The sequence below is a fragment of the Etheostoma cragini genome, chromosome 6 (genome assembly GCF_013103735.1).
Source record: "Etheostoma cragini isolate CJK2018 chromosome 6, CSU_Ecrag_1.0, whole genome shotgun sequence".
Classification (NCBI taxonomy): Eukaryota; Metazoa; Chordata; class Actinopteri; order Perciformes; family Percidae; genus Etheostoma; species Etheostoma cragini.
Window position 1 is genome coordinate 19,132,922 of NC_048412.1, and position 12,977 is coordinate 19,145,898.

The 12,977-nt window shown below is 40.2% G+C and overlaps 1 protein-coding gene across 5 annotated transcripts in view; it reads left to right on the top strand.

Annotated features, from left to right (window-relative positions):
• Positions 1–1,332: 1,332 nt before the first annotated feature.
• The window catches only part of pex5 (peroxisomal biogenesis factor 5), a 13,194-nt gene continuing 1,549 nt past the window's right edge, over positions 1,333–12,977 (top strand). The window contains exons 1-16 of one of the 5 annotated variants that reach the window (XM_034874171.1): positions 1,333–1,604; positions 3,561–3,717; positions 3,881–3,919; positions 4,096–4,213; positions 4,333–4,479; positions 4,681–4,765; positions 5,228–5,318; positions 5,583–5,705; positions 7,813–7,926; positions 8,277–8,360; positions 8,700–8,819; positions 8,989–9,132; positions 9,310–9,380; positions 11,354–11,569; positions 11,704–11,869; positions 11,970–12,127. In XM_034874171.1, the coding sequence (XP_034730062.1) occupies positions 3,604–3,717; positions 3,881–3,919; positions 4,096–4,213; positions 4,333–4,479; positions 4,681–4,765; positions 5,228–5,318; positions 5,583–5,705; positions 7,813–7,926; positions 8,277–8,360; positions 8,700–8,819; positions 8,989–9,132; positions 9,310–9,380; positions 11,354–11,569; positions 11,704–11,869; positions 11,970–12,127 (1,790 nt within the window). In that variant the 5' untranslated portion in view covers positions 1,333–1,604; positions 3,561–3,603. Of the gene's footprint in view, positions 1,605–2,276; positions 2,654–3,560; positions 3,718–3,880; positions 3,920–4,095; positions 4,214–4,332; positions 4,480–4,680; positions 4,766–5,227; positions 5,319–5,582; positions 5,706–7,812; positions 7,927–8,276; positions 8,361–8,699; positions 8,820–8,988; positions 9,133–9,309; positions 9,381–11,353; positions 11,570–11,703; positions 11,870–11,969; positions 12,128–12,977 lie in introns of those variants that run through there. The other 4 variants (XM_034874173.1, XM_034874172.1, XM_034874174.1 and 1 more) reach the window with 4 other exon arrangements.

Consider the following 12,977-nt stretch of genomic DNA (forward strand, 5'->3'; position numbering starts at 1 on the left):
AATATTGTAAAACACTAGTTTAAAAGTGAGGTCATATATGAAAAATAACCTGGAAGAATCACATGTTTTGTACATGTACAATATGTTATTATGAATATAATCTTTTCTGATGATTAGACTTTTATCCAATTTCATACAAATGTCACAACCACACTGTTATTACAACATACATGTACAAACCTACAGTATATGGAGTGCCAAACTAAATTACAGTGCAATTAAAAACAATTACAAGTACTGCACATAAATAACGTTCTAATGCTACTTTATACATCTACTTACTTTACAGTAAGACATATTTTACATTTTACTCCACCACCATTATCTGACAGCGCCACTTTGTTAATTTTCAGTTTATTTTAAACACACAACATTCTTATAAAATATAAAGCACTGTTTATTCAACTAACCACAACAGTATGCTGTATACAATAGTTAAAACATTTATGTTTTACACCTCCACCAGCTCAATTATAACAGGCCTATAGTAGAACATATTATCAGTGGTAGAAGTAGAATTCAGATCCTGTAAAACAGGAAAACAACTGAACAGCATTCAGGGCACTAATAATAAACAATACAAAACCAGCAAGGTAATAAGTGAAAAAGGTTTGGCTGTGAAGGACGCAGAAAGGATGGTGTGTTATGGTTGGCTGTATTATAATGAGTAGAGGTGGCTTTTTCAGTCTAGATAATGAAAATGTGTGAAGTGAGTGAGCTTCTCCAATGTAGCGGGAGGCCCATAGAAATAGATTTTTATTTTTCTATGGGGAAGCCATTCCAAAGATGATGAGGGTAAGTTGATTTTAACAACTTCTTATAGGCTACTGTAAGGCATCTTTATAACATTGCATCATATTATAAATATATATATTTTTAGGGAACATTTATAACCCGTAAAGTAGTTTAATGTAAAGTAATTATAATGCCTTCAAAATTGCACTAAAGTACAGTACTTGGGTAAGTGTTTGTATGTAGGCCTAGTTATTTTTCCACCACTGTCTATAATAAACACACTCTCAAATATACCATTTTGCATGAGTATTTCCTACATTTGATAAGTACATGTTACTTCCACCTTTTTGATTAGGTAAACATTTTCATGCATGGATTTAACTTGTAATTGATTATTTTACATTTCACCGCAAATAGTATTTCTGGATAATTTTGTTTTTGTAGCTAATAAGTGTACAATCTAGATTGGATGGACTTTAATCCCCCGCGCAATATGTATTTTACGTAAAACCCTTACGTTTTACAGAGAGGGATCTTCGATTTCACTGAGACTGTTAGCTAACGTTATCTTTTCCCCTCAAGCCCCCGCCCATATGTCAAGCCGTCAAGCCCTGACATCTTCTGGCGTAAAACCATTTGAGAATACGAAACCAGCGCATCGTTACGCGACACTCCAAGCGATCGGTGAAGGGTTTTGTGGGTCATGGAGGAGGAAGGTAAATAAAGAGGAGCGCTAACAACAGATAGCCGCGGATTTCAGACGGTTACCGAGAGGTTTGACACTGCAGCAACTTTGGTTGTGATACGGTTGGAGAGGACAGACCGGAGCGGAGGGACTGTCGGTTGGGCTCCAGCAGCAGCTGTCGGCGGTGAGATGAACATCATGCTACCCGTCTATCCATGCCTCTCTGGCTGCATACAACCGGAATGAGCTCTACACTGGCCCTACTAGCAGTTGGCTAGTACCGTCAGCTAACGCTAGCTACACTCGCCAATTGTTGAAAAACAAAATGGATCGTTAATTATTTTAATCTTCTCCGTTTGATTTGCTGCTTAATGAGCAGTGTGTTGGTTAACGTTAAATAAGAAGAGATACACAGGGTTACATTTACCAAGATGATGTTGCAGTTTATGACTGAAGCCACAGTTAGCATTGGGCAAAACAAAGCTATCAGTGTTTACACACTGCTCCGAGTCAGGTAACTGGTTTGACACTTGACAGCTTTTTGACAGTTAAAAAACACATACATGCTGGCAGCTGGTTGCTTTCAGGTGTACCCTGTTAAATATTTTCCTACAACTGAAACTATTTTTACAATTAAGTTGAAATATGTGTGAATGTGCAGGCCAAAGCACACACCTTTCTTTCCACAGTTAATGCAGACAGTAGGCATGTGACGGTGAAGTGAGCAAGTGGACAGGTGTCACAGTGTCCAGTCTGTGATAGTGTGTGTATTAATACCTTTGTCTAATCCCTTTGCTTTGACCCTAATCATCATATAGCACAGCAGCTCTTTGAAACAGTAGTAGGAATAAAATGTTCTTAAATGTAATACCTAGAGTCCAGAGTGATGGGCAGTCCACTTGTAGAGTGGACTCTCTTGTGTAACATTTTATGTAATGTTTGTAGGTGAACACTGCGTAGAGCGGAGTACACAGGGATTTCAAATTCTATTCCTGACAGTTCATTATGGAAATTGTAAGCATTACGTATCTCTCCAGGGGGATAAAGAAGTTGAGTAGGCCAGCATGTACGACATTTTGGCAGCTGTTCATCCTGGATATGGGTCAGTGAGTTGAGGTTTCTCAGCAGGGTTTCCTTTGGACCACATATTGTTTGCAAGGTTTGCATATAGTAACCGAATCGTCGTCACAAGGGTTTTTGTTTTTGTAATTGTTTTGCTTTTGGAGGATTCAGGTGAGTGATCATCTGATGATGAGGACCAAATAGAACCTCAATGAATATCATATTGATGACATGATAACAAGTCTGGATAGCATTTGAATTAACATAAAAATGCCAAAATGTCAAGAAATTTGTTCAGTACCGTTATTGGAAATATTTAGGTCTCAAAGTAAGTTTTTTTTTTTTAAATAATAGATTCACCTGACAGTTTTGGATATTTGGTGCAATGGACATAATTTGCGGCTCAGTACCAAAGAAGTTTTGATGTGCAATGCCCAGCCCTGTATGATAGCAATTATTGTCTATGATTTTGGTTATAACAATATGATATATATATACACACACACACACATTTGAATATAGCTTCAAATGTTGTCTTTTTGTCATTGCTATAATCCTCTAAACTTACTAGCCTAGCTGAGTGAAATATGCAGGGAATGTCTGTGCCTGCTGGGCCATCATATCCACATTTGTAACGTTTCGCCCTTAGCCAGGAAGTGACACGGAAAAAAACAGATGGAGCTTGAGTTTAGTTATGTGACATCAGATCTGAGCAGTGTGGACATGTTTGACTTGTGAAATATCACTGGAGGTCTTGTATCGTGTATTTATTAGATAAAAGAAACATTTCACTTTGACAGGGCAATTCTACAGAGCGGACTTTGTTTGTGCAGAATGATTTGTTTTGTTTTTTGTATGTGTGGGACCTGAACGGCTGTCATCTTCATTTGGAAAAAAATGAAAACAAATACCTAATACTGTGCAGTTAACCATTTGAGTGATCGAAATGCTGTGCTTCACTTTGACTGTGAATAGTCTCAAACATTGATTCCGTAGACATTCTTAAACACAGAATGAATTCTATGCAAATTGTCAGTTGATGAAATTGAAACAAATTGAATAATTCATCTTCTCTCAGTTCTCAGGTGGTCTGATTGGGTTTGCCTCATCCTTGTGTTGCCATGGCGATGCGGGAGTTGGTGGAGGCAGAATGTGGGGGAGCCAATCCCCTCATGAAGTTGACCAGTCACATGAGCAAGGAAGGGGGTGCGTGGCGACACCGCTCAACACCAGCAGTGAGTAATTTGTACATAACCTTTTAGTCGTTCAAATAGCTGAATTTATCAGCTTAACAATTCCCTACAAAGTGGAAATATATCAGTGTTATCAAATTGCTGCTTGACAAAATACATCTCACTACTTGTTCGGTTACCTAATTTTTTCCTTTTTTTTTCTCAGATTCCCCCCTCGCCCATTGAAATTGCAACTGAAGAGGAGGTCAGCGCTTATGTCCTTTTCCATATTCAGTATATTGTGTTGACTAGAATCCTGTATAATGTTTAATAGAGGTCCCCCACTCTGAAGCAAATCAGGTGTCTAGCTATTTGTATACTGGGTGCAATTTCTTAGTATATTCTCTAAAAGGTAGAATACTATTTTTATTTTTGCTGCAGCTGGTGAATGAGTTCCTTCAGGCGCCCCCCCGACCCCCACACACATTTGACATGGGTCAGCTGTTGGAGGAAATGCAGCAGATTGACCAGCAGAGCTACAGGCAAGCTCCACAGAGAGGTACATGTTGTTATTATTTTTAGTTGTGGTATTTTCTTTAGTGTTTTTATGGCTTAAGCTTAACTCTTTTGCAGAAACTGGTTTCAGAATTTTAAGCACCACATGTTTCCATGTCAAAGCTCCAGATGTGGCAGCGTTGGCTCTCTCTGGTGATTGGACGGCTGAGTTCCTCTCGGGTCCTGACTCTGCTTCTACACCCGGGCTCATCGCTCTTGGTGATGCAGCAGATGCTGATTGGACAAAAGAATTTATCGCCGAGGCTGCAGGTAGCTTCAGTTTGTTAGGGTTTAGTTTTTGCTCTTGTGTGTTATCACTCTGGAAACACGCTTCATGAGCACTGTTCACAGTCATCCAATGCTTACTGACACTAGAGCAAACTTGTTTTAGATAAATTATTTTATTTTTGCATTGTTTGGACTTTTTAAAATGCTCCTATGTATTTTTTCCAATTTTTTTCTCTGCTCCAGATCCTGGACGGTGGGCAGAGGAGTATCTTGAGCAGTCGGAGGAGAAGTTGTGGCTGGGAGACCTGGGAGACAAGGAGAACGAATGGTTAGAACCGGGGATGGGGACATGCATATAAAGCGTAGATGAAAAATGGCTTATATAAAGGCTACGTCAGGCACATTGCAATACATGTGTAGCAAGTGCAAGAATAAAAGAAAAACGGAGCAAAGGTAGACAAAGGATAGCATATTTGAAACTTGGTTATGTTGTTGTCAAGTAGTTGAGTGGATGCGTCTGTTGAATTTAAAATGTTCAGACTTTGAACCTTCATTGGTTTTGTTGAGCTCATCCAAAGAAAGAGTTCTGTCAAAAGGCAAAGAAGAATCAAAAGATGGAGATGAGGAGATGAAAGGGGCCTTTAGATGGCTAATCATCAACGTAGGACACTAACCACAAAAGCACTGGCTTGTACAACAATGCAAAGTACAACCGCAGAGCAAAATATTTTAATCATCTTACAACTCGTTACAGTATGATTTTAACATTCTCTTGTTGTTAATGCGACAGGACAAAGGAGTATCAGCCAGGGGAGGAGCTGAGGCAGACAGCCAATGAGCTTGTCTCAAAGGTTGATGACCCCAAGTTACAAAACACTGAGGTGAGCAGTGTGTCTCTCCATGGATTCTTTATCCTCTATCACCATGTCTCTTTTCCTTTAACATTTTTGTAGAATTGTTCCTTAGGAGCATAGTGAATTGGTAATGTTGATGACTTAAGTTTCTTTGTGGTTCTTTTAGTTTGGAAAGAAAGTAGTTGGTTTGGAAAGAAACTAGCATTTTATAAGTATAAACCTGACCAATTACTATGGGAATGGTAAAATGCTTTTTTGTTGTCATTTTTTTTTTTTTTCGTTGTTGTGTAGTTCCTGCGATTCATTAGGCAGATTGGCGAGGGCAGTGTGACAGTGGAGAGCAGGACAGACAAACAGCTCAAAGATAAAGCTCAGGCCAAGGAGGCTCAGAGCTGGGCCTCCAACCTCAACCAGGTACGAGTCACTGCCCACTGAGGAGGGGATGGTTGCAACCGGGGAGGCACGGTGGTTCACTTTATCACAGTATAGACTATGCCTTGTGACTCATCACCCCAGTATCTGATGCAGAGTAACATTTTCCACTAATGTAACCAAAAGCAGCCGCTACACTCCCTGTAATATGAAGCTCAAGGCTGCACAGCATTGCAGATGGAATTTGTACAGCAGTAAGAGAACTCTTCTCTTCTGATGCATTTATGTTTCAATGTCAAGAAAGCTCGGGTTATTGCCAGCTGGACTCAGTTTCAGTAATTGCTTTGACTTCATTCAGTTCAGGCCAAAAAAGGCTAATGCCAGATTTTTGGATTTTTAACTAGGTTTTCCCATGAAATGGCAATATTGTCAAAGCCCATTTCTGCTAAGAAAGAAAGAAAGAAAGAAAGAAAGAAAGAAAGAAAGAAAGAAAGAAAGAAAGAAAATAAATCAAAAGTTAGATATATTGTTAAGTAAAAACTTAATTTTGATTTAGTAAGTCAAATTGTTTACCAATAATATCATAATAATGAGTTGTTAACTGAAGAGTTTTACCTAATAAGTATGAAACAATTTATGAGATAGTAAGTCTACATTTTTGACTTAGCTGGACTTTTTCACTAGGCTGGAGTGCGGAACCTTTTCTCCCCCGCCTGGCCGCAAGAGTAATTACACAAACACTGTCAACCTGCTAAAGAATTGAGAAGGATTCATAACTATGCCGTGTCGCTGCGGTCTGTCCCCGCTTCCTACCAAGGTATTGAGTAATACAGGTAGACTGAGATACCATGTACCATGTCAGCTGCTCTGTGAAGAACTGTAAGTGAGAGCGCAAGGTTTGTTGACGACATGCCGTTTACTGCTAATGTAACGCCCTTTTTTGGGGAGTAAATAAACTATTTGTTCTGAGATATCCAAAATGCTACATTCCTGGACATTCTTAAAAAAAACTACTCAAACACCACCTGTTCACCACGACCTACAACCTCCCTTAGCTAAACGTAGTCAAAGTCATTTCTGTAAAGTTCATTAAAGATACTATATAAAGAAATGGTGGTATTACTATTATTATTATTATTATTATTAATACTACAGATGAGCTGTATCGACACTTCTGGTGCATCAGCAAGGGCTTAGGGTTGTCACAATGTTGGATTTCAAATGGCGTGAGGGTGTGAGTGCGCACTTACCAAGCTCTTTCCGCGAGTCTTCATCGATGCAGAATTAACCAAAGGGAATTACCCACAGTTCAAAGCGCATGACACAAAACCACGACCACGGCCCAGACCCCAAACCTGTTGTCCAGCTTGTAAAATAAGAATTTGAAGGAATCAGCCAGCCATCTCTTGTGCCTCGGCCGTGTGGAAATCAACACACTTAAAATGATAATACCCAAACCGGCAAGCGTCAGCAACATCTTTGTCATTAAACGTCGCCATGGTAACGTGATCTCGTGAAGTGCTGTCCCAATCCCAGTTCTCACGTAGCACCTGAGATTAATTATGTCTGTGAGTCTTTAGTCCTTAGTCCTCAAGGCTTACTTTGGGATTGGGCCACTGTCACCACAGACAGCACAACTCCAGTATACTGAGAAATACAGAAAGCTTTCCCTGGCGACAATAGGCTAAAGCAGCATTATGTGAACTCGTTTAGCAAGGGCTTGAATGTAACAGAAAAAAGGTTTTCACTCAGAGTTGTAACTTACTATCTCATAATTTAGAATTTTTTCTAGTATTTTATTTTATTTTATTCTTTTTCCTATCCTGGTAGAAATGGCGATCCAAATTATGCTGTGCCTGAGTAGCTCTCAGCCTTGTTTATGATGAAAATCTGTTCACCGTGGCTCCATTGTACTTACTTGCCCTCTAACTCTGAAATGTGCTTTCCCCATTTTTTGACCCGCCTTCGAACTATCGGCTTGCCATTCCCTCAATTAACAACTGTCATTCATCTGTTCCTCCTCCTACTACTTAAAATTACTCCTACTCCGCCCACCCCTCCAAAAAACCAACCTCCTCACCAACCGTACCCTCCTCCTCAAAACATTACCCCATTCCCCATCACCACCCCTCCTCGCCTCCCGCCATAGTTCCTGACGGAGACGGGGGGAGGGAGTCTTCCCTTGGAACCCACAGAGAGGAATGAGAAGATTGAGAAAGTAAAAGCTAAACAAGCAGAGCAGTGGGCCCAGGTCATCAGGCAGGTATGACCTCTGTGGTCTTGGCATTGGCTGCAGTCATTGAAATATTTAAAGTTTTTGGACTAGTTTTGTAGGATTCTGTCCTACACATAAACAGTAGGATACACTCAGCATTTGATTGTTTTGTTGCTGTTGAGTGTTTTTTTGTTTTTGAGGGGGAAAAAATCAGGAGTTCATTAGGAAGAATTGTAAGAAAGGATTAGGAGACAATTAGCTTTTTTTCTGTGTTGTTTCTTCTTTCATTTCAATTCCATTCACTTCCCTCTATATTTTTCCCATTTAAATATACCCATCCTCAGCTCTAATATTGATTTTCAAGACTCAAGTCAACCACTGTCATTGTTATGAATCAGGTGTCAGAGGAATCGGCTGAAGCCTGGGTAGATGAATTTGCCACATCAGGACCGGATTTCCAGCAAGCTAAAGCTGCAGTGGAGGTGAGACAAGAGTCAATGAAAACTTAAACTCTAAAAAAAGTACAGCTAGTACTTTTATATTAAATAGCAGTGGTAACGTATAGGGTAAAGCACACTGTGTCCAGGAACATAGAGGCTTAAAATTGGAAATTGAAAAGTCAAAGAAACTGGTCTAAATGATAAATTCTCTTTGAAGGGAAAAAAAAACATTGTCTCTATCGACTTAGTTATGCTATAAAACACCATCAATTCACTCTCTGTTCCTTGGTAAAATTAAAGGTCAAATATGTCTATAATACAGGATGATGTATGATACAAGGAGGCTGTGAAGTAATGATGTGTATCTGTTCATGCTGTCAGAGTGATGTGGATTTCTGGGAGAAGCTGCAGCAAGAGTGGGAGGAGATGGCTAAGAGGGACGCGGAGAGTCACCCCTGGCTGTCTGACTTCGATCAGCTACTCAGCACTTCATATGACAAGGTAGCTGTCAACCTGCTGGGAACATGCTGAGAAATGCGGTCTTCTTACATGTTTAAGGATTTCATCATTTTTGCAGATACTGCTTTTCTTGTGGTCTGAAAGCGATTCTTTGTTCTCAACAGTATACATAAAAAAAACTCTCTTTGTGTTTTCCTTGTGTTTGTCGTAGGGGTATCAGTTTGAAGAGGAGAACCCCTACTTATCCCACCCAGACCCTTTGTCAGAGGGAGTGAAGAGGATGGAGGCGGGGGACATCCCTGGTGCCGTACGGTTCTTTGAAAGTGCTGTACAGAGAGAACCAGACAACCAGCTGGTAGGACTCCTAAAGCATGTGGCTTTATTTGCATTTTTCAGTCTCCAATGTTTTGGTCACCCTGTACAAAAACTGCCCAAAAAATCTCCTTATTTGTGTTTTTACTGTTTGTTTCACCACAGAAAGCAGTTGTAATGATGCTCTGATGTGTGTACATTTCTTTTCATTAAATTGCAGGCATGGCAATATTTGGGAACCTGTCAGGCAGAGAACGAGCAAGAATTTGCTGCCATCAGTGCGCTCCGCAGGTGAGCAATCCAAATTGCAAAATGCTAGTATAAATTGTTACTTCAGATACAAAATTGTGTCCAGAAACAATTCAAGACTACACTGAGAGGAAAAAAAGTATTTGATCCCCTGCTGATTTTGTACATTTGCCCACTGACAAAGAAATGATCAGTCTGTAATTTTAATGTAGATTTTTTTGAACAGTGAGAGACAGAATGACAACAAGAAAATCCAGAGAAACACATGTCAACAAAGTTATAATTGATTTGCATTTTAATGAGGGAAATAAGTATTTGCCCCCCCCTCTCTGGCTCCCAGGTGTCTTTTATACAGGCAACAAACTGAGATTAGGAGCACACTCCTAAACGGAGTGCTGCTAATCTCAGTTTGTTACCTGTATAAAAGACACCTGTCCACAAAAGCAATCAATCATATTCCAAACTCTCCACTATGGCCAAGACCTCTCCAAGGATGTCAGGGACAAGATTGTAGACCTACACAAGTCTGGAATGGGCTAAAACCAGCTTGGTGAGAAAGTTACAACAGTTGGTGCTGTGATTTGCAAATGGAAGAAACACAAAAGAACTGTTGATCTCCCTCGGCCTGGGGCACCGTGCAAGATCTCACCTCGTGGAGTTGCAATGAAGGACTGAAGGACTGAAATCCTGCAGCGCCCGCAAGGTCCCCCTGCTCAAGAAAGCACATATACATGCCTGTCTGATGAGACCAAAATGAAGCTCTTTGGCATCAACTCAACTCGTCATGTTTGGAGGAGGAGGAATGCTGCCTATGATTCCAAGAACACCATCCCCACCGTTAAACATGGAGGTGGAAACATTATGCTTTGGGGGTGTTTTGCCGCTAAGAGGACAGGACAACTTCACTGCATCAAAGGGACGATGGACAGGGCCATGTACCGTCAAATCTTGGGTAAGAACCTCCTTCCCTTTGCCAGGGCATTGGATATGGGTCATGGATGGGTATTCCAACATGACAATGACCCAAGACACATGGCTAAGGCAACAAAGAAGTGGCTGAAAAAGAAGCACATTAAGGTCCTGGAGTGGCCTAACCAGTCTCCAGACCATAATACCATAGAAAATCTATGGAGGAAGCTGAAGGTTCAAGTTGCCAAACGTCAGCCTCGAAACCTTAATGACTTGGAGAAGATCTGCAAAGACGAGTGGGACAAAATCCCTTCTGAGATGTGTGCAAACCTGGTGGCCAACTACAAGAAACGTCTGACCTCTGTGACCGCCATCCAGGTTTTTCCACCAAGTACTAAGTCATGTTTTGCAGAGGGGTCAAATACATTTTCCCTCATTAAAATGCAAATCAATTAAAAACATTTTTGACATGTGTTTTTCTGGATTTTTTTGTTATTCTGTCAATCACTGTTAAAATTCAAATTATAGATTGATCATTTTTTTGTCAGTGGGCAAATGTACAAAATCAGCAGGGGATCAAATACTTTTTCCCTCACTGCACATATAATTAGTGCATCTGGGTTTGTTGGGCATTTACAGTTCTTCTGGAAGATTATTTTGTATATTCACTTCTTCTTTGCAGACGTTTGGAAATTGTAAATGTTATGATGCTCATGATGCTTTTCTATTTTGAAAGGATTCCCTCATTTGTAGCTTAATAATGAGCTTAATGAATCTTGACTCAAGCTGCTTTTCTACTACCTCTTTTGAGTAAATGTCTACAACAAAATTCAAATAGTTGTGATTAAATAAAATAAAATGTCTAAATGAGGAAATAGATTCCATTCCATTACGTTACCATATTAATATTAGTGTATGGCAATCTTCCAGTTTGAGTTTTTGTCTATACTCTTCGCTTTATTCTAGTTTCCCTTCTTTCCATAAATTTAATAGTACAGTTAGACCCCATTTATCAAGTATTTGACAATTTCTAACATTTGCTTTCTCAACTCAAAGAATTTCCTTGTTATTCCCTCTGATTTTTTTTTCCCCTCTATTTTTATTAGATGTATAGAGCTAAAGAACGACAACCTGACTGCTCTGATGGCGTTGGCCGTCAGTTTCACTAACGAATCGCTGCACAGGCAGGCCTGTGAGACTCTTCGTGATTGGTTAAAGCACAATCCAAAATACGGTTCTGTGTGGGAGCAGAAGGAGGGGGAATCCCAACCGGATGGGGCCAGAGAAAGGGATAGGGAGAGGTTTGGGTCGCTGCTGCCCGAGTGAGTATCCGACGCGTACCATTCAGACTAATTCAAGTTTTAAACCTAAACATGCAGATCCAGCAGGTAAAATGTTTGTCATATATTGTATTAACTTTGGATGCTAACTTTTTGTTTTGTTTTTTCTGGCACAGATCCTTGTTTAATGATGTCCAGTCCCTGTTCCTGCATGCAGCCAACTCTGACCCTGCCCAGGTGGACCCCCAGCTGCAGTGTGGTTTGGGAGTTCTCTTCAATCTCAGCGGGGAGTACGACAAGGCGGTGGACTGCTTCAGCGCTGCTTTGTCTGTCACACCACAGGTTAGTGCAGAAGCCAGTTCTGAGACTGAATCTGTCTTCATTTTGCATGCTCTGTTTTGTTTCTGAGCTCTCTTTTTTTTTCTTCTTCTGTCTTCATCAGGACTACCTGCTCTGGAACAAGTTGGGGGCCACACTCGCCAATGGAAGCCGCTCAGAGGAGGCTGTGGCTGCCTACAGAAGAGCTCTGGAGCTGCAGCCTGGTTTCATCCGTAGTCGCTACAACTTGGGAATCAGCTGTGTCAACTTAGGAGCACACAGGTAAGAAATTATTTGGTTTCAACAAGGGTAATTATAACAATACAATTGCCAGTTTTTAGCTTTAAAAGGGACGTTTGGTTGTTAACTGCTTACGTTACATTAGGCAAATTCCATGGGTGAGTTACAGAATTAAGGTTTACTTTATAGCCCAATGTACTAAGCAAAATAAAGGAAAGGTTGTTCCCAGAATGAGCTAATTAGCTAAAGAGTGTGTAAAATGGGTGAAAGAAACATTAAGTGTGTCTAATGTAAGTTGTGGGTTTGATTATTTCATGAAAAATAAAGTTGTTTTGATCAAGCATTTAAAGTTAATGAAAAGATATAACTTGTTAAAGGTTTTAACACGCACTGCTTTACACCAGGTTTACATTGGCCACAAAGCACTGTTAAGCGCTGCCCGATTCCTTTCGGTAGCCTCGTTAGGCCGTTGTGCTGTTCACATAGCACGCACCGTGCACGCAGTTAACTGTCAAACATTTCGGGGGGGAAACCTGTTTGTCTTGTGTTAGTTTCAATTTAAATATCAGCAAATTATTGTGCTGTCTTGTTGTATCTGGTGTAGTCTTTAAACTTAACAATCCTTGGTGTAATTCAATCCTTCTACTTCCACTAGATGGCAACAGCAGTTTTGTAAATGCAATCATTTGCCAGTTTAAGGTACACTTGGCTAAAAACAATGTTGTTTAATACAACAGCTCTTTTTATAAGGGTCAAAAACGTTTGAAAATGTGTCAATGAGGTGATGATTTGACTTTCTAGTTGTTTTGGAGGCTGCAGTTTGGGTCTGTTCAACTGTATTGCATTATACTGAGAGGTCTTGTTTCTAATATTCTGTCCACCCCATTGATAT